At 33.2% G+C, this 24,478-nt stretch overlaps 13 protein-coding genes and 1 non-coding gene across 14 annotated transcripts; 7 read left to right on the top strand and 7 right to left on the bottom strand.

Annotated features, from left to right (window-relative positions):
* Positions 1-70: 70 nt before the first annotated feature.
* On the bottom strand, positions 71-970 carry TOT_030000236 (uncharacterized protein; the record flags this gene model as incomplete). Its single annotated transcript, XM_009692981.1, has 3 exons — positions 71-477; positions 510-569; positions 709-970. The coding sequence occupies 3 exons, from the start codon at positions 968-970 to the stop codon at positions 71-73; spliced, it is 729 nt and encodes a 242-aa protein (XP_009691276.1).
* A 510-nt stretch (positions 971-1,480) lies between these two features.
* TOT_03t000001 lies at positions 1,481-1,563 on the bottom strand. Its single transcript has one exon. It is a non-coding gene; the product is annotated as a tRNA-Leu (tRNA).
* A 303-nt stretch (positions 1,564-1,866) lies between these two features.
* Positions 1,867-3,553, bottom strand: TOT_030000235 (methionine aminopeptidase; the record flags this gene model as incomplete). The annotated part of the gene is made up of 6 exons (XM_009692980.1): positions 1,867-2,079; positions 2,114-2,319; positions 2,404-2,691; positions 2,805-2,969; positions 3,002-3,160; positions 3,274-3,553. 6 exons carry the CDS (start codon positions 3,551-3,553, stop codon positions 1,867-1,869), a joined length of 1,311 nt encoding a protein of 436 aa, XP_009691275.1.
* A 58-nt stretch (positions 3,554-3,611) lies between these two features.
* TOT_030000234 (uncharacterized protein) lies at positions 3,612-5,097 on the top strand (the record flags this gene model as incomplete). The annotated part of the gene is made up of 5 exons (XM_009692979.1): positions 3,612-3,894; positions 3,928-4,076; positions 4,110-4,290; positions 4,397-4,490; positions 4,527-5,097. 5 exons carry the CDS (start codon positions 3,612-3,614, stop codon positions 5,095-5,097), a joined length of 1,278 nt encoding a protein of 425 aa, XP_009691274.1.
* A 316-nt stretch (positions 5,098-5,413) lies between these two features.
* TOT_030000233 (conserved hypothetical protein) lies at positions 5,414-6,331 on the bottom strand (the record flags this gene model as incomplete). Its single annotated transcript, XM_009692978.1, has 1 exon — positions 5,414-6,331. The coding sequence occupies one exon, from the start codon at positions 6,329-6,331 to the stop codon at positions 5,414-5,416; it is 918 nt and encodes a 305-aa protein (XP_009691273.1).
* Positions 6,332-6,602: 271 nt separating this feature from the next.
* On the top strand, positions 6,603-7,172 carry TOT_030000907 (conserved hypothetical protein; the record flags this gene model as incomplete). The annotated part of the gene is made up of 1 exon (XM_009692977.1): positions 6,603-7,172. The coding sequence occupies one exon, from the start codon at positions 6,603-6,605 to the stop codon at positions 7,170-7,172; it is 570 nt and encodes a 189-aa protein (XP_009691272.1).
* A 63-nt stretch (positions 7,173-7,235) lies between these two features.
* Positions 7,236-11,683, bottom strand: TOT_030000231 (conserved hypothetical protein; the record flags this gene model as incomplete). The annotated part of the gene is made up of 3 exons (XM_009692976.1): positions 7,236-7,828; positions 7,965-11,142; positions 11,258-11,683. The coding sequence occupies 3 exons, from the start codon at positions 11,681-11,683 to the stop codon at positions 7,236-7,238; spliced, it is 4,197 nt and encodes a 1,398-aa protein (XP_009691271.1).
* Positions 11,684-12,374: 691 nt separating this feature from the next.
* TOT_030000230 (uncharacterized protein) lies at positions 12,375-15,899 on the top strand (the record flags this gene model as incomplete). The annotated part of the gene is made up of 14 exons (XM_009692975.1): positions 12,375-12,657; positions 12,741-12,892; positions 12,934-13,019; positions 13,051-13,128; positions 13,197-13,434; positions 13,563-14,066; positions 14,108-14,176; positions 14,220-14,286; positions 14,404-14,620; positions 14,712-14,855; positions 14,958-15,032; positions 15,066-15,219; positions 15,471-15,676; positions 15,749-15,899. The coding sequence occupies 14 exons, from the start codon at positions 12,375-12,377 to the stop codon at positions 15,897-15,899; spliced, it is 2,424 nt and encodes an 807-aa protein (XP_009691270.1).
* Positions 15,900-16,000: 101 nt separating this feature from the next.
* Positions 16,001-17,298, top strand: TOT_030000229 (cobalamin synthesis protein; the record flags this gene model as incomplete). Its single annotated transcript, XM_009692974.1, has 3 exons — positions 16,001-16,051; positions 16,196-17,046; positions 17,106-17,298. The coding sequence occupies 3 exons, from the start codon at positions 16,001-16,003 to the stop codon at positions 17,296-17,298; spliced, it is 1,095 nt and encodes a 364-aa protein (XP_009691269.1).
* Positions 17,299-17,420: 122 nt separating this feature from the next.
* TOT_030000228 (conserved hypothetical protein) lies at positions 17,421-18,492 on the bottom strand (the record flags this gene model as incomplete). Its single annotated transcript, XM_009692973.1, has 3 exons — positions 17,421-17,763; positions 17,848-18,143; positions 18,238-18,492. The coding sequence occupies 3 exons, from the start codon at positions 18,490-18,492 to the stop codon at positions 17,421-17,423; spliced, it is 894 nt and encodes a 297-aa protein (XP_009691268.1).
* Positions 18,493-19,168: 676 nt separating this feature from the next.
* Positions 19,169-19,627, top strand: TOT_030000227 (60S ribosomal protein L35a; the record flags this gene model as incomplete). The annotated part of the gene is made up of 2 exons (XM_009692972.1): positions 19,169-19,251; positions 19,357-19,627. The coding sequence occupies 2 exons, from the start codon at positions 19,169-19,171 to the stop codon at positions 19,625-19,627; spliced, it is 354 nt and encodes a 117-aa protein (XP_009691267.1).
* Positions 19,628-19,787: 160 nt separating this feature from the next.
* Positions 19,788-20,335, bottom strand: TOT_030000226 (60S ribosomal protein L28; the record flags this gene model as incomplete). The annotated part of the gene is made up of 3 exons (XM_009692971.1): positions 19,788-19,953; positions 20,004-20,091; positions 20,167-20,335. The coding sequence occupies 3 exons, from the start codon at positions 20,333-20,335 to the stop codon at positions 19,788-19,790; spliced, it is 423 nt and encodes a 140-aa protein (XP_009691266.1).
* Positions 20,336-20,499: 164 nt separating this feature from the next.
* On the top strand, positions 20,500-21,028 carry TOT_030000225 (conserved hypothetical protein; the record flags this gene model as incomplete). Its single annotated transcript, XM_009692970.1, has 2 exons — positions 20,500-20,772; positions 20,867-21,028. The coding sequence occupies 2 exons, from the start codon at positions 20,500-20,502 to the stop codon at positions 21,026-21,028; spliced, it is 435 nt and encodes a 144-aa protein (XP_009691265.1).
* A 291-nt stretch (positions 21,029-21,319) lies between these two features.
* TOT_030000224 (conserved hypothetical protein) lies at positions 21,320-23,976 on the top strand (the record flags this gene model as incomplete). The annotated part of the gene is made up of 5 exons (XM_009692969.1): positions 21,320-21,494; positions 21,704-21,945; positions 22,052-23,587; positions 23,728-23,864; positions 23,898-23,976. The coding sequence occupies 5 exons, from the start codon at positions 21,320-21,322 to the stop codon at positions 23,974-23,976; spliced, it is 2,169 nt and encodes a 722-aa protein (XP_009691264.1).
* Positions 23,977-24,478: the final 502 nt, after the last annotated feature.

Raw genomic sequence — 24,478 nt, 5'->3', positions numbered from 1 at the left:
TATTATTGCGGTATAAATAAGGATTCCAAGGTTATCAAAATTTAATATCGGTCAAACGAAATGTGCTTTCTTATTTCGATGACAGGAATTTCTCCAGTCCCTTAAGCCACACCATGTACTCTCTCTGCTCCTTGTCAATGCTGCAGGCGTCTATGAAGTCGCAGAGCTCCGAATCCACACCCAGGCTCGCCAGCCATTCATCGAAGCTGCTTTGTAGTGTGTCATCCAGGTCCTCAAACTCCGGTCCGTTGTAGCTTGACACTGAGTTCTTCGCGTCCAGGTCTGAGTACATTCTCACGTTACAAATTATGTAGCGGAACTTCTCGTCGTTCTGCAGTGTGCTACAGAAGAACGTCACGCCCTGGCCTGCTGGATTCTCCACGGTAACTGAGAAGTCTGTCATTTCGGCCTGGGTTTCTCCGTCCCCTTCTGCCTCGAATGGCGACACCAGTTGAAAGTCGACTGTGACGGTGAGGTCTAAGCGTGATTGTGCTTTTTTTAAACTTTACCTCCAACTTTCTTCTCCAGAGTCATGTTAACATCCCCGTCCTTCTCGACGAATTTCCAGCCTGAATTAAAATTAAGTGAATATAACGATGATTTATATGTGTATGAATACTTCGTAAACCTATTATGCTTATAATGGCTAATTAATTCAATATATTTATATGAGTAAGTGCAATGTATATTGATTTATGTTCAAGTTACCTGATTTAGATAAGTAGTCCTTAACTAAGTTTGGCGCTTCATAGTTCGATGTTTCATGATGAATCTCTCCTTGAACTACTTGTAGAAGTTTACTAGATTCGGATGCAACAGAGGTTGAGAACTGTTTACCGAAAGAAAAAGCTTTGCTAATATTGAGCTTATTAGTAAAGAATCCTCTTGATGATACTCTTGTCAATGACAATGATTTAGAAAAGAGTCTAAGTGAAGGTCTAATCATCATTTTAACAACCACAGATGACATACCAAATGATTTCGTTTGATTTAAATTTGGTTAAATAGAACGGCAGTTAACAGATAACCAATAATAACGCATTACTAATGGGGGGTGTAAAACAACATTGCAATTACTATACTAATAATTTTATATTAGTCATATTTATTGAAATAAACATAATACTAATGTAATGAAAATACATATATTTCATTTATATAATTTAATTATATATACGTTACTCAAAATATATACAATTTATATATATGAAAATATAATTGTGGAATCCATACTATTATTTAATATATATTAAAATATAACAAATATTATTTTGTGTGAATCAACACAAAGTAATTTATTATTATTTTTAGTCATTAATATTTTATTTATAATATGTGTGTGAATGTTTACACACTAGGAAGGTTCACTATATCTATTCAAATTACTCTGGAACCTTCACACATACTTCATCATCAGATATTATACATTCGGGAACCTCTATTTACTAATTAGATATCTTATATTTTCCGCAAAAGAGTTTGCACGGAGTGGGGTTCGAACCCACGCGGTCGTCAAACCAGAAGATCTTAAGTCTCCCCCCTTAACCACTCGGGCATCCGTGCTGAACTGAAGCCTAAATTTTGACCTTATAAAGATTTACATACATCTTATTTATTGACAAGTGTTATATTCTAACTGTTTATTGTTTTACCTGTCTATTTCTCCACTGGCATCTGCTCGTTATTGTATTTTGTTTACACGAAGTTTGTATTAACCACAAACGATTTCTGATTAGCTGTTACACACTAATAATAATTCCTTCATTATTTGTATTTCTGGATTTAATTGTTATATATTTGCGTTTAAGTACTGTGTAACTTTCCAATATGCTACAATTATGAATAATTGATCCTTTTGTACATGGGTTAATAGTCGTCGCCCCTGGACAATATTTCCTTGCAGGTTGGCCTTAGGAGAACCGTGTGTTCCATTTGGGACGTAAAACTGTTGTTCATGTCGCACAGAGGCGGGTACGGAATTACAATGTCACTTTCCACGAGGCTCTTTAGTAGTATGGACCCCCTCTTGTTTGTAAGGTCGTCGAGCCACCTTTTACAAAACGGCAAGGTCGAAAAGTTCTAAATGTATTGTTATTATGATAACTGTTCCTACCGTGTTGATGGTGTTTAGTATCTCACGTGCTGACTTCAACCTGAGTGGAGCGAATACCGAGTTAGGGTTCTTCATGTAATGGGAGCAATCCATCTTTTCAATGACGAATCCGGTTCCCGTTGATGCGAAGGTCTCAATTGCAAACACATCCCCTTCCTCCATAATGTCGTTACTGTTGCTGCCCTTGCAAATAGGCACCGCCTTTCCTACACAAAATATATATCAGCTTACGCTGGATAAGTTATCCAACAAAATTGTGTTAATTTGCCATATCTTAAGCACCAACTAACCTGCGTGGATAATATATGGGCTTATATTATGCCCTGTGAGATTGCGTACTGCCTTTATTTGGTAAAGATAGTTGTTCAGGGTGACTTCATAACTCTCAATCACCTCCTGAATTGCTTCTCCAATCTCTCTCGTTCTTGCATCGATTCCTGCCAATTTTAACCCGGTATTAGTGCCATCTTTCGTTGACTCAATTAAAGGGTCATACTTTTCATCAAATGCGATTGTGAAGGCGCTGTCAATGATAAATCCATTGACATGGGTTCCAAAGTCAAGTTTCATAATATCGTCTAAGCATAACATATACAACCAAGCAATTACTTTAAACTGTAAAATACTAATAAACCATGACTAAATAACAAGTCGAAATGTTCCTTTATATAAAAAATATGTAAAGTCTAACCTTGTTTAAATATTGTGCCATCTCCGTAGTTTGGAGTATAATGGGCAGCACATGAATTAAGTGAGCATCCGGTAGGGAACCCCCAACCTGACTTCAAGCCCTCAGCTTCAATATAATACTTTGTTTTCGCCTCAAGAGCCTGAACCAGGTCCAAGCAAGACACTCCTATGTTCATATGTAAAACTTGTGTAGCGTACCTGGCCTAATAACCGATTGAATGTACCTTCTAACTTGACGATGTACTTCAGATGCCCTCCTCATGTCATTGTACTTCTCAAACGATATCTTATCCAAGTGCCGTTTCTCTTCATCAGTCACTCTATGCTTATTAGAACCAGTATATTCCAACACCTGGCCTATGAATAAATTATTAATTAAACACAATGTTTTTATAGAATATCTGTTAATGGAATATAGATGAATGAGACAGAATGTGTGTATTTTAAATGTGTAAATAAAAATGCCAAACCTTCTGGGTAATTGATTGATTTAAACTGTTCAACTACTGTTTTGTCGAGTATTTGGGGTGACTTCCATTGACCTACAAGTCTCAAAGGCTCTCCCTTTTCAGGATTGTACAATAATGGGTTTTTTGGTCCGATGTTTAAGGTCTCTAGTTCTAATAATTCTTGATCAATGACATCATCGCTCTTTTTTGGCTTGTTTTTCTTCTTTTTTGATTTTGATTTGGTTTTAACATCATTTTGATTGTTTATTTCGTCTATTGAACAGTTTTCTGCCATAGACATAAAAAGTTAAATTATAGAATTTTTAAAACTAATGGATGGGGAGTTTAGTTTATAAAAAATGTTAAATCAACATAGAATTTTAAATAAAATAATTTTTAATAATTATAAATATATTAACTTCGTTAAATATTCCTATAATGATCTTAGGTATAAAGATTTTTTTATAAATTTTAATCGCACAATTACCACAGAAAATTCTCATAAATTTCTGTTAACGTCCACAAGGTCCTTAAATTTCAATATCCATCGGTTATTTAATACACTTTCTGAATCAAAGGTAGTGGTAGAATCTGAAATAGTTAATCCTAGTTTCGAAAAAAAAGTAGGATGGTGGCTTATGGGTTAGTTTTCTCACACAATACGCTGTGTTTTAGGATGTTCTGGTCTTACAGCCTTTATAATGGGATTCGGAGCATATGTGAGATTGAAAGAGAGTGGGTTGTCCATGATAGACTGGAGTTTCCTGGGCCTTCCATTGCCGAAAGACGAAGAAACCTGGAATGCCGAGTTCAACAAATACAAGGTGTGTGCGTATTATAATAATTTATGAATCCAGAAAACGCCGGAATACAAGAGTGTCCACTATGACATAAATTTGGAGGAGTATAAGAATATATTTTTGAAGGAGTGGCTGCACAGAATGATAGGAAGAGCATCAGGAGCCTTTTTTGGAATAGGAGCATTGTACTTTACACTGAGAGGAGCACTTAAACCGAAGGGGCACCTGTTACTATTAGGTACGTTAAATGCACACACACATTAATATATACCTACACATGATTATAATTGTATTGTCAATTGTGTATATTTAATGTGTGTTGATTAACTGAGTATCGTAACTAGGAATTGGATCAATTGGAGTGTTCCAAGCGTTTGTGGGCAAGTGGATGGTCGAGAGTGGATTTTTTGAACCAAAAACAGAAAATAAAACACCCAGGTACTTAATATAGCGAATGTAGATGCGTGTTTGTAGAGTTTCTCCGTATAGGCTGTGTTTCCACTTTTTGAATGCCACGGCAATTTATTCACTTTGCCTGTACAATGCACTCAACCTCGTATGTGGAAGTTTAAAGTCCGTTCCAATTACGAAGGACCTTCTTAAAATTAAGTCACTAACAAGAACAACGCTCGTTTTAACACTCTTGACAATGGCATATGGCACTTTTGTGGCGGGTAACGATTCGGGTTTAGTGTACAACACATGGCCGCTGATGGATGGGAACATAATTCCACCAGAGCTATATAAAGTGTCAAGCTGGAGGCAGTATTTTGAAAATGACGCTCTGGTACAGTTCAATCACAGGAACCTGGCCTATTTGACGGTACTTTCCGCAGTGTCCCTAGTAGTGTCAGCCAAGAGAGCCAACGTCCACAGGTCAGTCAAAAGGCTATCGATGGGAGTTCTGCACGCCTCAATACTGCAAGGATTGATAGGAATTGTAACTCTTCTGTACCAAGTTCCTCTGCACGGGGCCCTAACTCATCACGTAAACGCAGTTGCATTATGGTCTGTAATGCTTGCTCTACTAAGGGTAGCAAAGTAGTAATATACAAAAATATAACATAAACATAAATAATCTATATACCAAATAAGAGTTTGTTATTGTTAGTATATATGTGTATATTAATACATATAACAGTTATGTTTATAAAAGTATATGTATACATATTGATACATTGCATTAAATGTATAAAGTATATATACACATAATCACAATATAATATGTATAACAATGAATATACAAATGCACACATAAAACAATATATAAATATATACAAAATTTAATAAATATTAAATTGCAAATATAATCAAGCACATTAGATTACATACGAATAGACGAATGCAAATGATATATGATATTATTTTGCCTTAAAAAAAGAGGTTATTGAAGGAGTGCCCTTTGATCCAGAAATAACCTTAGCCCTCTTGGTAGCAGTTGATGTTAAAACCTGAGGAGTACATTCATTTTTAACCGGCTTCACCAATGACCCTGTTATCTCTGAGGGTATTAGAATCTTTGCTGCAGTCTCAGACAGGTGCGACTTCACGAGAGACCAACAGAAGTGCCTACACTTATCCTCGTTTAAGGTGACCAGATTCTTCCTAACCGTTGGAGATGTGGAAGTAACCGAAGTCTCGCAGTAGTCTGAAATGAATAGATTATTGGAAATGATGTGATTAACCATTTTATTGACCTTGAAGGTAAGGAGGTGCCTGAGTCTCTTTTCATTAGGGCGCAGCGGATGCTCGTTACCGCCATGAGATTCAGAGACATCACAGAGATACATAAGCCTAGTCTTAACGTCATTTACATTCTTGCTCCAAATGGACAGAACGGAGGACTGCAAACTTTTAGAATAGAATGCAGAAGAGCTGTTGGTGTAGCAATCAACGATCCTGGATGACATCGTGATATACTTGTCCTTATTTAAGTACAAAATTGAAATGAATATGAAAATCACATCAAATTCGAATGTTGCGATAATAAACTCAGGATTTGCCAGAAACTCGTTAAGAAATAAACTGACTCTGTTCTCATTAGGCTTTATTCCGTTTAGCCTAAAAAGCCTATTCTCACCGATCAAATAATATTCTTTGTTATAAACGTTATTGGGACTTGGAAGTGATATGATTTCGTATGAATTACCAATGTTTAAAGGCTTAATAGAATCGTCAATTATAAGCAAGTGCGATTTATTGTCTAGAGTAAGTTCCTTATCATTAGATGTGTTGGAAGATTTACTCAAGTCAATGAGCGAGGAGCTTCCTAAAAGCATAATTTATAAAAAATTCAATTTATAATTAAAACTAATGATTTTAAACGACAGTGTGTAATTGTGTTAAAAAACTACAAATATCCAATTATAATGAAAACCTTTGAAAGTTCACAAATAACAAAACTATATGATAAAGTGTTTAAACATAATATATAGTGTTATTAAAATTTATGTCAAATGTAATTGATCATATTGTGAACATTTGTGACCCAATATAACAAATGAATGTTTATCACCAAATATAATTTATTCATATCTTACAACATCCATCATGGATTTAAATAATAATTTGTTAGATATTAAATCACCTGAGTCCGAAAAGGCTCCAGAAGATAGCACTGCACAAGCGCCATTGTCTCATCAGTCATCTACTGTTACTTTAGACCTATCACGTTCAAATTCACACGTTTCCAACGAAGTTAAAGTTAATAACGAGTTTTTACATAATTCTATTAAACCCGAATCTGCTCTTAACCCGTATGAACTCTGGGTAAAGAACAACAATGAACGGTTGGAGAAACTTAAGGTGAAGGAGGCTCAGGATGTGGAAAACAGGATTAAAACAGCAGCGCAGGAGCTGGAGAACTGGCACAATGATCGCAAAAAACAAATAGAAGAAAAGTTAAAAAAACTTCTGGAGGAGGAAGAATCGAACAAGCCTTCGGAAAAAAACGTGTTTGACTGGGTGAAAACGTGCAAGTACCTGCAAACGAGCGAGTTCTTTATAAAGGACCAGTCAGGAGGACAGAACCAGAAGCTCATAGAGCTCATATTGAAGAAGAGGAAGTTGCTGGAAAAGGAGAACGCACAGAAAGAGCAGCCAGTAAATAACCTGATTTAAAACATATAGATATTTGTATTACATGGTAATTAGTGAAACATGATTTGAGCACAAAGTGTACCGTTACACCCTGTGATAAACCATCCGAGGGTAGCGATCTCGAGTCTTAGAAGAAAGCACCTCCTCGAGCTCTGATTTACGCCTTAGCACAGTCGGAGAGTTGAAGTAGTTCACATAGTGAGGCTGCTTACTCGAGTCGTAGGGCACGGAGTCGTAAATGCTCTTGACGCGCTCGTATTTAACGTCGAAAATGCTAGGGTTAGGGTCATGGCCGGGGTTGAAGGAGAAGTCAGGCTCGACGTCGACCTTGCTGGACTGCAGCAGGGTGTTAAGCGACTCCTTGAGGCTGTGGTTCTCCTTGGAAAGCTGCTCGTTGTGCCTGAGTAGCTGGTACTGCCTGCTGTACAGCGACTTGGACTCTGACTCAAAGGCGAACCTTTCGCGCTCAATCTGCTCGTTCAGCGCCTGCTGCAGCTTCTGCGAGTTGTTCTGCTCAGCCATTATCTGGTCGGACAGGTTCCGGTTCTCCTCAAGCAGAAACTGCTGGTTCTCCTTCAACTGGTCCATGGAAACCAACTTAGTCTGCAGAACCTTAATCATCTGGTCCTTTTCGAGAGAGTGCTTCATGAACGAAGTTTTGAGTTGTGCGATTTTGTCTAAATACTTGTAAAACATATTTGGTTAAATGGTTAAGATATTAATCACCATCATACAAAGTGTTGTTTATCTACCTAATAGCTGCTAATTAGTAACAATCAAATACTAGTAGTAAATAATAACTGAATATATTACCTTGTGACTTCGAATTGCTTTCAGCAGTAACTGCCACCAGTGTGTTTATCCTGGAAATAATCATAGAGCAAGTGGTAGGGCCCTTCATCTGCAAGGCTCCAACAATGCTCAGTATTTGACAGTTGCGCTTAGCGATCTTAGCCTTGGAAAGAAGAACGGTTCTAATGAGCCTCCTTATTAACATTGAGTTGTTTTTGTGTTCCATCATTACTAGCTTAATTTTATTGAGTGCGTTATCTTTTTTCAGCTTGTCGTATTTGGAAGCCAAAAGGAAGAATCTTGCAGCTAATTTTGAGTACAACTCCTGCTGCCTACTGGATTTCAGATCCGTATCTGACTTGAAAGTGTCCATGCAGACTTGAAACTCTCGCAATTGCCTCAAGAGCTCCTGGTTCTGCTCAGCCTTCACCTGTAACTGGCTCCTCAAGCCCTCCTCATACTGCTGAAACTTCCTGTATGATGACTCAACTGCTTCATATGATGCCCGCAAGTAACTGTGTTCTCTCTGCAGTTGTGCGTGGGCTTCCTTCGACGCGTTTGCCTGGTTTTTCCAAAGGACCAGCTCATTTTCCTTTTCAGTTACAAGAGAGACTAGGCGTGCCCCCTCGTTATTCTTCAATTCTACCAGCTTCTTCGCCTCAACGAGCTCCGTCGACAGTGAGTTGTTCATGTACTCGACCTTCTCAACACTCGATTGCAGCTGAAGATACTTATTTTCTACCTTCAGTTTGTCCTTATTCGCGTTATCTAAAAGTAGTTTCAGATTATTAATTTCATTTTTAGAGGCCTCCAGGTTTTTGAGCAATACTGTGTTATTGCTCTCCAGCATCGACAATTTAGACTCCAACTTGTCGTCCCTCGATTCATATTCACTCAGGGTCGCCTTCACTCTCCTCAATTCGTCCTTAAGCTCCTCATTGTGCTGGATAAGTCTTAAATTATTCGACTTTTCGGTGTTAAACTCGCTCCTTAGGTTCACATGGTCTCTTTTCATGAGCTCGAATTTATCCTTCATCTGAACTTCCTTCGATTTAAGTACTCTGTTTTCATTCAGTAGTTGATCGGTCTTCACTTTATCTTCCTCGATTCTCTTAAGCTTCTCCTTCAACTGTGAGACAATATCGTTGTTTACCTTATCATCGTGCTGCATCTTTAATATCTTCTCATTTGCAGTCCTTAGCTTATTGTTTAACACCTCGTTATCCGACTTTAGCTGCTCAAGCTCCAACTTGGTTTTGTTGTATGCATACTTTTCATTCTTGTCCATCTCCCTCACCATTTGCAACTTATTATAGTCTTCTTCAAGCCTTGTGAGTTGTTGCACAGTCTCCAACTTCTCCCTACTCAGCCTCTTTATTATCATTTTATGTTGTTCCACCATTTCAGTCAATTTTAGTCTTTCCTGCTCCATCATCTTTATGGTCACGTTGTTGTCGTTAATTGCAGACCTCAGCTTCTCCTCATTTGAGTAGTTTGTGTTCATCACGTCCTCCAACTCGTACTTATGTAGCGACTTAATGTTTTTAATCTTATCCTTGAGTCTAAGTATTTTAGTTCTGTATTTAGAGTTATCTCTTGACAGAAGTTCATTCTTTGTAGAGAGTTGGTTAAATTCGTCCATTAGCACGTTAAGGTCCGACTTAGTTGACAATTTGTCAAAGTTTGAATCTATGTCACTCTTACACTCCTCATCGTCTCTAAAGGTTGTATTTTTTTCATTAGTGTTAGTATTCTGATTATCAAATTCAAGATTCTTAACACTTTTGATATCAGGATACTCGTTATGTGTCAAGTTATCGGCCGAATCTTCAGTGAAATTACTCAAACTATCAGAATATACACTTGCATCATCGCCCTTTTCTTCTGTTCTAGATGACACCTTAACATTAGGACTATCTTCTTGTACATTTACATTCTCAGAAGTGGCATTGTCCAAATTAAGGTTATACGAGCTTTCGAGTTTCTTTTTATTTTGTTGTTCCGTGAACTTCTTCTTTATATCATCTAAATCGTATAGGCTCTCAACTTCGTTTAATTTTTCCAACACATGGATATAGTTTTGAACAAAACCATCATAATTTGTTTGATCGGTGGTAGTATCAACGTGTTTAACTTCACCATCATTTGTCTTAGACTGAATAATCTGGTTTAAATCGGAATTTTCGCTCTCATTGAAAGGTTTAAGATGAAAATCGTCCAACTTGAGGTCAGTGAAATCAGTCGTTTTAAGCTTACCAAGTTGTGAATCAGGAGAAGAGTCGCTCAACAAACTAAAATTCCTCATATTAAGATTATTTGAATTGCAGTTGGATGTGGGAGACGAATACCCAAAGAATTCTGATGTTGACATGCTTACAAGCCCATGTCCATTAAATGATTGACCTACACTCTGCTTAGTGTCTTTCAACACTGATTTGAACACATTATCAACATCGCCATCTGTATTATGTGAACACTTGTTAGATCCTTTAATGCTTCCATTAAGATTCAGAGCCTCGGTGTTCTTGTCAATGGCAGCAGTTAATGATCTAAGAATCGTTGATAAACATGGTTTAGCTGCATCATCGCAGGTTTTGGACATGTTGCTTGTGTTATTCTTATAAACATTTCCGTTGTTAAAGAGAGGAGTGCTTACAAATCCAGGTGTGTAAAATCCTGGGTTTTTAGACAACTTATAGTCATTGGATAAATGACCAACTTGGCCGAGGTTTTTTGCATCGATTTTGATGTTTTTATTAAATTCAACATCATTTTTCAATCCATTTTTGTAACAAATGCTAGTATTATTCCTATTAAGCGAGATTTTGGAAGTACTCAAACCAACATTGTTTGCCATTGTGTTGGCATGAAGGTTGGACTTATCCCTCGGATCATCCTTCCTTATTTTATAAAAATTTAGAGAAAGCCTATTTACTCTCGGTCCCTTTCTTTCAAGACATTGAAATAATTTTTTCATCAAATCCGTTGATGTTGTAACCATATAAAAACCTTCCTCGAGGCCAACTCTCAAATTGTAAGAATCCAGATTGTCGTAGGAATTTTTAACGCTCTTAGGCTCATCTTTATACATTTTATTCTCAGAATCAAAATTATAGTTGAGAATGTTATTAGTCACTGTGTTTGATATCCTCATGTTCATATTAGATGTAGGATCGACACCAAACCTCTGATTTAAATTCTCTATAAAAAATAAATTAATAACGGTTAAGAAAAATAAATAAGAATAATTAAAAGATACCATAAGGGTTGAATAGTGTTAAGTTCCTTTTTAATCCAGTTCTAAAGCTGGGAACGGAAAATGTGTTCGAAACTGCAGTGGATTGCCTGTTAACACTGCTGTAATCAACTCTTTTTACAACAACCTCCAGTGGAAGATGAAAAGAAGATAATGATTTTGAAAGAAGACTGACCACCTTCTCATTTTTGTAAATATCAAATGTATTAATGTTTTTATCCGAGTAGTTATACAGTTCAGAAACCAACTGCTTGGCTAAAGAAGCATCATTAAAGACGAAAACCGATAAGATTTGAGAGTTGATTTTGTTCATATAAACGGGAATGTGTGGAATTAGGAGTGTTCCTTGTGATACAATAACCATAGAGCTAACAGGCTCGAATATTACCAAATAAGGTGTGCCATTTATCGAATCAGGCAAATGTTGCGATGTCTTCCAGCTCATAGGGCCATGTAAAATGACCCGGTATGAGAGTTTATTCATTTTTCAAATAAAATTAAATATAAAAAGGTTCAAAAAAGATAAAAATATCAAATAATATACAAATATATTGGTTAAGTGTCTAAATGTGTAAACAGAAATTAATAGTATGAAAAGTATATAAAAAACAAACAAAACCGATTTTATGAATTATACTATATACACATTAGAAGAATAAACAAGAAAATCAAATAAATGTTATTTATTATATATATATTGAGGACGTTCTATTTAAACGATGTGCAATGATGTGCGAGTTGTTGATTTTATTTTAAATTTAAATTCATATAAAACTTTGAAATTAAATACAAATAATAATCAAAAATAATGTGAAGAATCTTTAATAATTATAGCATATCAACACGATATGTAATGTGTAAATAGAATTATAAAAATTGTTGACCTATAAATTTAAAAACGTTTAAACTAGAAGAAACTTATATTTAAAATACTATTTATTAAAAATTTATTATGATTTGATTTATTATTTGATAAAATCATAATAATTATTGATTATTTCAATTGCAACAAATAAAATAGATATTTGATTGTCAAATATTATTTATATAAAAAAATACATATTATTAATATATTTTAAATCAAATGTATAATTATTTATTACATATATTTATTAATTGTTGTGTTAATAATACATATGTATAGTGTTAATGTTTGTTTATTATATTTAATCAAAATGCCAAAAAAACGTTTTAAAAATGATAATATCGGTTCAGAATTAACTTTGAGAAAATATGATATTGAAACATCAAGTACTAGATCGAATTCTGTTAACGACAGCAAAACTAGAAATAAAAAGAATTTAAATAAAACCAAGGTTACTTTTATTGAAGAAGACGATCAAATAGATTTGCAAAGTCAGGATTCTGAAACTTTATTTGATTCGGATGAAGCGGAAGGAGAAGTAAATCGCACAGGAAATGTACCAATCGATTGGTACAACGATGAAAACCATATAGGTATAATTTAATACATATTGCCGTAATAGCTTATTTCGAATCAAATAAATTTTTTTTATTTAATTATTAACTTAATACATTAGGATACACTGTTGAGGGGAAGAGGTTGGTGAAGGAGTTGGATTCTACACAGCTGGGACAGCTAATTTTTAATTCCGATAACCCTGATTCTTGGAGAACTATCGTAGATCCTAAAAACAATAGAACAATAAGACTATCGGATGATGATTTGAAGGTATATAACATTGTGTGTACACACATTTAACTATTGTACAGATCATTCGAAGGATTAGGAAAGGGATGTACCCCTCAGAAACATATGACGCCGAAGGACTAACGATAGAGTTTGATAACAAGGATGCGTAAGTTAAATCTATTATAAGGAACGCGTAGGAAGCAACCAGTATCATTTGAACTTGAGCCAAAGGCAAGATTCTTACCATCAAAATGGGAGGCAATGAAAGTGGCAAGGTAAGTATAATAAATAAATGAATGTGTGATTTGAGTTTTAAATCGATTAGAATTAAAAGTTTTTGTAGGCTGGTGAAGCTGATCAAATCAGGGAAGATATTTACATTGGAACAGAGAAGGCTGAATGAACAGAAAATGATGGAGGAGTGGGAAAGAGTGGAAGACATATGGAAGGACGCAATATACGACGTGGACCCGACGAGCGCTAAAAGAAGCTCGAAAAATGAAATAAAACCGCCTAAAACAGAACTGCCAACACATTCAGAGTCATATAACCCGCCGGAAGAGTATCTGTTTAACGAAGAGGTATGATAATAAAGATATAAGTGTTTATATTATCGCAAATACAAATTTGTCATAAAATAGAACGGCATTTGAAGTTATTTGTATTTGATGGAGTTTTTTAGTGGAACTTTTAATAATAATTTTTATAGGAGAAGAAGGATTGGATTGAGACGGAGCCTCATGAAAGGAAGATGAATTACATGCCAAATAAATATGAGTCACTCAGAGCAGTGCCAGTATACGAGAATTTGATAGTGGAGAGGTTTACGAGGTGCCTGCAGCTGCTGATGTGCCCGAGAGCAGTGAAGATGAAGATGAACGTGGACCCAGAATCGCTACTGCCGAAGCTACCAAGTCCATCAGAATTGGGGCCGTTCCCGAAGAAAGAAAGCGTAGAGTACAGATTCGAAGGATTGAAGAAACTGACTGAGTACAGAACAGGAAGATACGTTGCTCTGGCAACTTCGGAGATAGTGCGTATATGTGACGTGATCACAGGGTGTGCATTCATGAAGCTGGAGTTTAGCGAAATCAACGACATGCTGTGGCACCCGAAGTTGCCAATAATAGTAGTAGCACACGAAAGTAAAGTGACAATACTGCCGTTAAATCTGCCAAATAAGAGCGGCTCTAAGGAAGAAAATGAAGAAGATGTAAGTAATGACAAATCATACGGTAACATGATGTAATTTAGGAGTATGAAAAGGCAAGAAACTACTTAAGTATGGGATCAGATAAAAATAACTGGAAAGTATATAAGAAGGTAAGTTGAGTAAAGAAATAAAAAATTTATTAAATGCAATTAGGGTGAATACGAAGGGATAAGTATTCAACATCCACATCCAGTGAGGAATATGGCAGTACACCCAGGAGGTAAAAATATTTAATTATCGTTAATAGATAATATTTAATTATATTAATAGAAACTAGATAATTGTTAATAGTTAAATCGGTATTTAGTTTATCAAGAGGAAAACAGAAATTAAATAGGAAACTACATTGTATGTGTCTCACCAGAGTCGGTGGAAAGCATAAACCAGTGTGTGCTGCACTGCATACCGAAGAAGAGCTCAATGAGACTAGGAAACAAAATATCGAACAATAGAATTAAACTGGCAATGTTTCACCCAAGTGAACCGAAGCTGATAGTTGCGTTTACGAGGAACATCAGACTGTATAACCTCTCAACAACAGGGTCAAACGATAAGTAAGGATTAAAGAAAATTAGATAAATAGTTGCTAGTAGACAATGGTGATCAGCTGAAATAACTAAATGCACACAAATAAATACGACGTAGATTGAATGATGAGTCTAAGTTTACTGGAGTGGAGTTGCCAGTGTCGATGGACACTAACGGAACGTATTTACTGACAGGAGACGAGGAAGGGAAACTGACAATATATGACCAGGAAATATCGTCGTTCCCGTACAAGACGTTCAGGTAAAAAAATATTGGCAGAATCAATATTGGTTAAATGATAGTGACTGTAATGGAATTGCACATTTATCATAAAATTAAAAACACAAACATATAAAAGTTTAGCTTTGAAAACGAAAAGGTGATTAAGGTTCAAATACACAAGAAACTACCGTTGGCATTAGTAGCGTATCGCAAGAGGTTAGTGTAAAGTGGTTGTATGTGAATTTTTAGCATAAAATGTTTCCATATAAGCACGAACAAAGATGGAGAAATACTGTTTGTGCCTCTGAACGAGTTGAAAATGGATGGCATACTATCGGATTGTAATTGGCATAACAGAGAGCCCTGGCTATACACATGTACAAATAAAAAGGGCCTTCTATGGGTATAGAACCTTATCGGTGTGTAAATTATGAGATGGTATTGTGTTAATTATTTAATATTATATGATTGAATAAAATGAGTGAATCATAGATAATACGTCTCGGTGTACATAGTATAATGAAAAAAATAGATAAAATATTAAATAGATGAAAGAAAAATATTATTATAATTATGGAAGATATAAATATAAAAATTGAAATTTAAAATAAAATAAAAAAATATGTTATGTGCATATAAAAATCACATGAGTAGATGGCAAAATTAATAAGTGATTATTATAATTATGATGATGAAATAGAAGAAAAGAACAGAAATTTCAAATCATTGTTAAATAAATATCAATCACTGATATCAGAATACCATAAACAGGCAAACGAATCGAAGGTATCAATAGGAATTCTAGTTAACAGAGCAGAAAAGTTAAATGAAGAAAACAAAAAACTACAAAGCGAAAACATGTAAAATAATATATATTTATAAATTGTGTTTAAATCAAGTTTTATATAATGTGTAAATTAACGACTTTGCAGGTATTTAAAAAAGAGAATTAACTATATGGCAAACAGAATGGATTCACTAGAGTGTATGATTGGAGATACAAGGTGTATGAGAGGTTGCAATGGAAGACATAATGAATATCAAAAATACGATTTGAAATCAACATACCCAAATGTGGATTAGTATTTACACACTATATAATATATAAATTCTAAAATGTGTAAAATATTAAAACCAAATTACAACTTAAAACACCAATTTAATTAAATAAATTGTAATATAATATGGAAAAGGTTCCAGTAACAATAATAACTGGGTTCTTAGGAACAGGAAAGGTATGTTTTATATAAATTCCATGGTATTATTAAGATTCTATTTATTTTAATTAACACATTTTAATTATCTATACTAAATTAACATTATTTATCCATGACAGTTAATATTTTATTTAATTAACAATAATTAATTGTACTTTATAGACCACACTTATCAAGCGAATATGTACTGAAGTAATGACAAGGAGAATTGGCGTTATTCAGAACGAGTTTTCCGAAGTAATGGGAGTTGAAAAGCCCATTTTGTTAAAATCAGGTGCTTCTGTTTACGAGTTGCCTAACGGGTGCCTGTGTTGTAGTTCCAAGTCTGAACTCGTGTCAGCTCTTGACTCATTTCTGGAACTGAGCGATAGAATCGATTGGATAATAATTGAATCAGCTGGAACAGCAGATCCTCTAACTCTAACTGGCAACCTATGGGTAGACGATAACTTGGACTCTCGCCTAAGGCTGGACGGAGTAGTCTCAATCACAGATGTAAACACACTAAACTTATTTTTAAACAAAAACGCGAACAAATCAAATTCCATAAACAATGCCAATGCTAATGCCACTTCTAATGAAAATGCTAATAAGAATACCGATGATAACGCACAAACTATTATGAATAATAGTAGTGATGGTTGTTTCCCTAACGACTGCCAAGAGTTGTTTGAAACGTTTTCAAAACAGCTGTCAGTGGCAGATTTAATTGTCGTTAACAAAGCTGATATTAGCCCACTCACAAATGATCTTAGAGAATACCTTCTCACCATAAACAACTGTAAAGTAGTCGAGTCTGTTAAGTGCGACTTCGACTTAAACCATATATTCGACCTTGGCACCTTCGAGTCTAAGAAGATACTTACTTTACAACCTGAGACAGAGACTTGCCATGCTCATCATGAGAAAAGCAGACTCAAGTCAGTAAGCATCAGGAGTAATCGTGTGTATTCGCTAAAGTACATAAATGATACTGTATCGTCTCTCCTGTGGGACAGGAATGATGTTTACAGGTAATAACGTTACTTACATTTAAACTAACATAATAGTCCAGTCATAACAGTTTTTGCAGATGCAAGGGTATTTTCAAGGCTATCGGGGACTGTCCAGTGACAGATGTAGTTGACGCCATGGACCACACCTACGAGTTACAGGGAATCGGTCAATTTTATGAAATAAATCGAATAGACGTCGAAGTGGATGAAAACATTTTCCTATTTATAGGAAACGACCTTAATGCAGATTATTTAAAAAAACTAATTTAGTTATAATAAAGAGAAAACTAGATATTCTGTTAGCTTATCATTAATGGGCACTGATGCCCACTGTCCACTTTTCCTGATCAATTGAAAGGTGATATATAAAATATAGAGTCGAATGGACTTGATTAAGCCTTGAGTGTCAGTTTAACTCCGTAGTTAACATCCGGGTCATGGAGCGGGCTCTTCCCGTTGAAGTCAAGGCCGAACAGCATTGTTACAAGCGAATTGAACTTCTGGCTAAATGACAGGGCGACCCTCGCGTCGTTGTCGACCTTAGCCTTGACAAAGGAGGCGTGCGGATCATCGAGTGGCGTTAGATACCACTGTGCGCCGAAGCTCAGCGTCGTCCTCTTCGACTTCATGGCGTGGTCCAGCTTAACACCCATGGACACTGGCTTGACGCCGCCGTCCTTGGTCAAGTGGACATTTCCAACAACACGATCAAGGTAATCGTCCTTATTACCGAACCTGAATGAGTATTTTGTTTACATGAATGGTTAAAATAAGTAAGTCCGCGAGTGATCAAATAACACCGAAGTAACCATCACTTACAATCTGAGTCCTAACAAAAAGTTGTGGTTTCCAAACTCCCTTTTATACGCAGATCCGAGTGTGACGTTGACTCTGCCGAGCTTGTGGCCAGTGACCTCAGCACCGACCAAACACCTTTTTTGTGGTCCAAGCTTGAAGAGAGAGAAGAAATTATACTCCAAGTCGAGCGGTTTCATCTCAAATCTGCTCCACATGAACTTGTTCTCGACCTGGGAAGAAACAAAGAAGTGGTGATGATTTTTGTCGGTATCGAATAGATACTTTGTTCCGACTGTGGCATCAGGGAAGAATGGCAACTGAAAAAGGTTGATTTACAAAGCGGATGAGAAGAATAAAAGTGTTAACTTAATTATGATGTAAATGTGTACAATCATGAGACAAGCAAAATACCTTCGATGTGACATCCAAGTGGTGAACGCCTGTCGAATTCAGGTTAACTTCACTGGTGAAGTTGGGGAAAACATTCTTAAGTGTGACAAGGCCAAGGAGCTCGTCTGATCTGTTAAGGCGGAAGTCCGAGGTTAACTCCAAGGACGGGTCCTTGGACGACGTTTCAACTTCCCAAACATTATGGTGAGGAAATTCCTTATCAAAAAGGTCAACGGAGGGTCCGACCAAAAGCTTCTCAAACTTGAAGGTTGACATTTTTAATAAATGACATGTGTAGCACCACAACAATCATAGTGTCGGAAATAGGGTATCATAGATATTGGATAATTGTTATAATAATAGATATAAGAATTTAAATACAAGCTACATATTTGGGATGATAAAAATATAATTATTATAACGACATCAAAAATTGAATGAGGTGTGAATTAATAAAATATACAATTATTATACTAATAAATAAATAAAATAAAATCATTTGCAATATAAATTTTTATAAAACATATATTCTAAACAATAATAATTCATTCAATGATTTATTTAAAATTTTAAAAATAAACTAAATCCTTATTATTAACATTTATATATAATATTTAAAAATTTCAATACTTGTTTTAATAATTTCTTTAATTATTTAAATGATGTGTTTATAATTATATAATGTATAAATCATACATTTATATAATAACTGATTATACAATTCTATATAATAAAAATGTGTTTATATCATTGATACGATATATTGAATATATTAATGACTTTATAATTATATATATATATATTGATACATATATTTTAATTATCAATTGTAATTATATATAGGTGGGGCACAATATAATAATATATATTATTTTACTTATATATTATTATATAAATAATTTTAAATAATTTATTTTATCAATTAAATTCTGTTGATTTTTGAACCATCATTATGGTTGATAAGGTAAAGAAGACACGTTCAAAGAAGGAACCAGTTCGCTTATATACTCGTGCTGTGTTTTTGGGATACAAGAGGTAAATAATTATAATATCATTTATTAATATAAACTATCAGCTGTATATTTTTATTTTTATTATTGGAATCTAATGTTTGTATATTTACTAACATTGATTCTATAGGTCCAAGGTTAACCAGGATCAAAAGTCAAGTCTCCTAAGATTGGAGGGTGTCAATACTCGTGAAGAAACATCCTTTTATCTTGGTAAGAGAGTTGCCTACGTATACAAAGCTAAAACTGTAAAGAATGGAAAGAACCACAGAGTAGTTTGGGGAAAGGTGACAAGGCCACATGGAAACGGAGGCGTGGTTAGAGCTAAATTTAAGAAAAACCTCCCTCCGAAGGCTATGGGACACAGAGTAAGAGTGTTCTTATATCCTTCAAATGTATAATTTACTGAAATCTTTATGTATATATTATATTATATTATGAACATATGTGAATTTACATAAAACATAATATTATTTTTCATTATATTGATAAATTAAAATATAAATGATATGTTATCAAACAAGTAACAAGTATGATTCAAGTATTTATTAAATTATATATTTATGATTCCTGTTTCTCGTCAGTACTGTATCTTGAAAGCAATGTAAACTTCTTTAGAACAGGGTTGAGTAAATCAGGTCTGTGCTTCCTTAGAGATTTCCTCAAGTAGTTAAGAAACAATGACGACTTTGGCAATGTTTTCTGGAAACTCTTAGTGGATGGACGCCTAAATAATAAGTCATTACATTTCATTTAAACTAAAAATAAGTAATTTACCTTGTATTTGCAAGATTCCTAGTCTTATAATGAACGAGTGATCCGTTAGTGTTCAAGTTAACATCGACCAGTGGCTTGTGAGCATAACCTATAATGTAATTAGATATAATATACAATGTTAATAAGAAAGGTAATAAATAACAATATGATATAAGTTGTATACCAGTATATTTAGGAGAATGTAGTGAAACTACATTGTGAGATTCCAATGAAAAATTCATTGTAGTAGTCTTCTTCAAATGAGCATGATTGTTTCTCACCAACTCCCACAAAAGGCAGTCAGGAACAGATCCAGAAGGCTGCTCCTTTAACAAAGATGATTTTTTCTTCATTATTAATTAAATGGAAATTTGTCAAGAAAGAGAAATGAATGTTAAATATAAACAAGGGTGGGGTGTATATTATATATAATTATTAAAGTTTATAATTATTATAAAATCAAAATAAATAGATACACAATTTTATAATAATTATTACAAAATAATAAAAAATTTAAATGGAAAATAAACACAATCATAAAGACTCTGAACACCATCTAAACACATTGCCTGGTCATGGTGTATTCTTTCCAGTTCAAGCATGGCAAAGATCGTTGGCAAAAATATCTGGATTGATTGCATATTCTCATGAAAATGATGATAATCAATTTACAACAGATGAACTTAATTATAAGTTTGTGAATTTGGTTAACTCAGACGATCCAAAATCTGCCTGTAATCCAATTAAAGTTGAAGAGTTTAAATGTTTAAATTCAAATAATTATAAATTGGTAATTCTTATTTATTTTAAACAAATATTAGATTCAAAAACTATTATTTAATATGTTAATTATTTATAAATATGTTTATAATTATTATTTATAGAATCCAGAGTTTGCTTCTACTAAGTGTGTTAAATGGTATAATGAATGGATGCAATGTAAATGGGATGAGGAAAAATTGAATTATGGATACAACTATATTGAGCCCAGAACTCCAAGGAAGAGGAAAGCATATATCGCAGCTCCAAATTACCAATATTCTTGATTTTTCATTAAATTAAATTGTAATTAATTTACAATAATTCATTATTTTTAAATTTGGCTAGACACATTCAATATTACATGTACACATATGATGAATGCTGTTAATTAGCCGTTATTAAATATAAAATAAATATAAATTATATTATAACATACGATAAATAATATAATTTTAAATATAAACAAAATATTTTATTTAATTATAATATTGAATAAAAAAGTTAAGCTGCTCTGGGGAAGGATCTTAAAAAATTACTAAAACAAAACACATTAATTAGAAAAACAATTTTATAAAATGAAGATATTATACTTGTTCTTTATTATAACTCAATTGGTTAGCAGCGTTTATGCTGTTGATAAAACAGAGCCTGAGTACCCTCAATCATTGTTATCCTTTAATTCTCCATTACGCGAAGTATCACTAAGATGGGAGTATGCACAATTTGGAAAAACATTTAACAGAAATACTGGTCAATTAATTAACCAAAGTAGTATAAGTATTGGAACTGTGTTGAGGGGTAAAACAATGAACGTTAACGGTATGAATTAAATATATAATTAATTATTTTATTACTTCCAAATATATTATGAACTAAAAAACAAATTTGAATATTATAAATGTAATATATTATTAATGTATTCTTAATAAATATTATTTAATCATATTATATGTGTTTAGGATTTATCACATCAATTGAACAAGAAAAATTGTTATATTCTAAAAATGGCTCACAGGTAGAATATAATAAATTGAAAGAAAAGTTAAACAGTGGAATATTGCCTGAATTTTTGCCCACATCAAAAATTGTACCATTCATATTAAAAGCTGATGGTACTCGTTTAATAGAAACCGTTAAGGAAGTCCCAGAAATAAATACTATTGAAGAATTAAGAGACTTTTTGTTAAAGAATAATATTGATGTCACACTAAATGCTATCAAAAAATAATAATTTCTTAATTGCACGAAGGTGTGTGTACTTTACAAACAATAAATTGATTCCTTTAAATAATATAATTTATGTAAAGCGTTCAAACTATAAAACAATCTCAAATGGATTTAATTTAGATTTTCTTAAAAATAAAAACCAGTTCAAAAAAAATATGTTTAACTATGAATGTATTCATTATAACACAAGTACAGTTAATGAAAAATTATTTGGAAATTATATTAATAGTATAAATACAAATACAAATTTAAATGTTAATGAATGTAATTATGAATGGATAAAATCATGTAAAGATGCTTATGAATTGGTTAAAATAGTAAACCACATTGGTACATTATCTAAGGAAGAATCGGAATCGATACGATTAAGGGCTATAGAGATTATTTCTACTGATATGAAACAAAATTCAATACTTTTAATAACATTGACACAATTTGGAATTGATGCAAAACCATTTGTAGAAAAGTTGAGTGATATTGAAATAACAAACAATGAACACATAGTACTAAGAGCATTATCAGAGTCAAAACTAAAACCAGAAGAATATTGTAATAAGTTGAAGGAGAAGCTAAACATAATTTATTATAATTATTTTAAACTATTTAATGATAATAATTCTATTGTGGATGTTAATGGAGATAAATTTGGTGCTGATCATAAAGTAAAATTTATGGAAAAATACAACTACATATGTTCATATTGTAAGTTCATTTCAAAAAATGTATTAAACAACATTGGCCACATTAATGTAGTTGAATCATATATCAACAGGTTTAAAGATAATGAAGGCAATGAGTTAAATTACTATACGGTGCAACAATTGGTGGATATTTGTTACCATTTAGCACTAGTAAATAGCGATACTTGTAAGATATTGATTGATAAATTACATAAAATGAACTTTTATAAAAAGGTTCACTATTCTGAATTGATACAAATGTTTACAAAGGTAGCTCATTTTGATGAAAAAAACAGGTTTGAAAATGTTGAGAGGCTATTATTGGAGAATTACAAAAATGAGTCATTTACACTTGGAATAGATGACTGTGTTAACATATTGATAGCAATTGGAAGATCTAGGAAGTGTGGAGTAATTCTGATTGACAGAGTTGTTGATGATATAAAGAACTATACAAATGAGTTGGAATTGTACCACATTAGTAAAATCCTCATAAACCTATCCAAGGTAAACTACAACAACAGAGGATTTATAAGACAAATGGTTAACATGATTTTAACTTTCGTTGATGAAGATAGTATAGTGGACCCATTCACAATTTCTAACACACTTAAAAGTTTAGGACGGTTTAACTACTACAACGAAAAGCTTATTAAGATATTACTTACCATTATGGAGAAGGAGGAAGTACTAGCAGAGTTTAAACTACACGACATTGTAACAATATTCTCATCTATTTGTAAAATTGTATCATCGAATTTTGTAAACAACTCAAAGATAAATATAAATAGATACTTGAGGATACTAGCCAATAAAATATGCACTAGCGATATAAACACAGAAACATCAATAAAATTAATTAATGCTAGTGGTAGAATACTATACAATAACGAAAGGTTTCTAAACACAATTATTGAATCAATTAACCTAAATGAAGTTGAAGATTTAAGTAAACTATGTGTAAGTAATATAAATAAATTAGTAATTATATATATTAACTAATAAATAAATAATAAGATTAAGAATTATGTATCAAATAGTAATCAATATATATTATATACGCACATCACTTTTAGAAATTAAAAATCAATTGCGATAAGTTAAGTTTATTCTACCCAGAGCTGTCTAGGAGAATAGAGGAATTAGAAAGAAGATTAAGACCAGTGTCTGATGAAGCTGTACAATCATGTGACAAATCAGAAGAAAATTCCATGTGCTCTGATTATGATTCAGACGATTATGAAAGATCAGTTTATGTGAGAAGGAATATAATGTACAGGGACTTGAAACTCCCGAGCGTTCGAAAAAGAAAATGGACCTACTAGCTGCCTAGCCACCTGTAATTGAAACCAAATCTATGTCGTTTACTTCTATATTCTTTCTTAGTTCTATAAAATGACGGCTTATTAATACACATATTATTAATGAAAATATAAATGATTTAAAAATTAGAAATAATAATGATAATGAATAATATAATTAAAATGTAACATACGTTCTTCTGTCATTTCTTAATGATAGCTTTCTAGGCCTAAGGTAATTAAGGAATCCTATTAGTTTACGAAATGCAGTAAATTGAATAGAAGTATACATTATATAATAATTTTGTCAATTATATATCTACAATTATATTATTAATATTAAAACATAGTAAAAAACTAAATAAATTATAATATAATTAGTATAATAATAATATTTTGGAAATACACTTACACACCTGACATCATATAATATATTTAATAATAAAAACATGAAAATATTAAAAGTATACATTTTATTATTAACAATATTTATTTCATCGTCAGAAACATAAGTTACAAATGATAG

This window comes from Theileria orientalis, chromosome 3 (genome assembly GCF_000740895.1).
Source record: "Theileria orientalis strain Shintoku DNA, chromosome 3, complete genome".
NCBI lineage: Eukaryota > Apicomplexa > Aconoidasida > Piroplasmida > Theileriidae > Theileria > Theileria orientalis.
The sequence above is the reverse complement of the archived record's forward strand: the minus strand, read 5'-3'. Positions and strand labels throughout refer to the sequence as shown.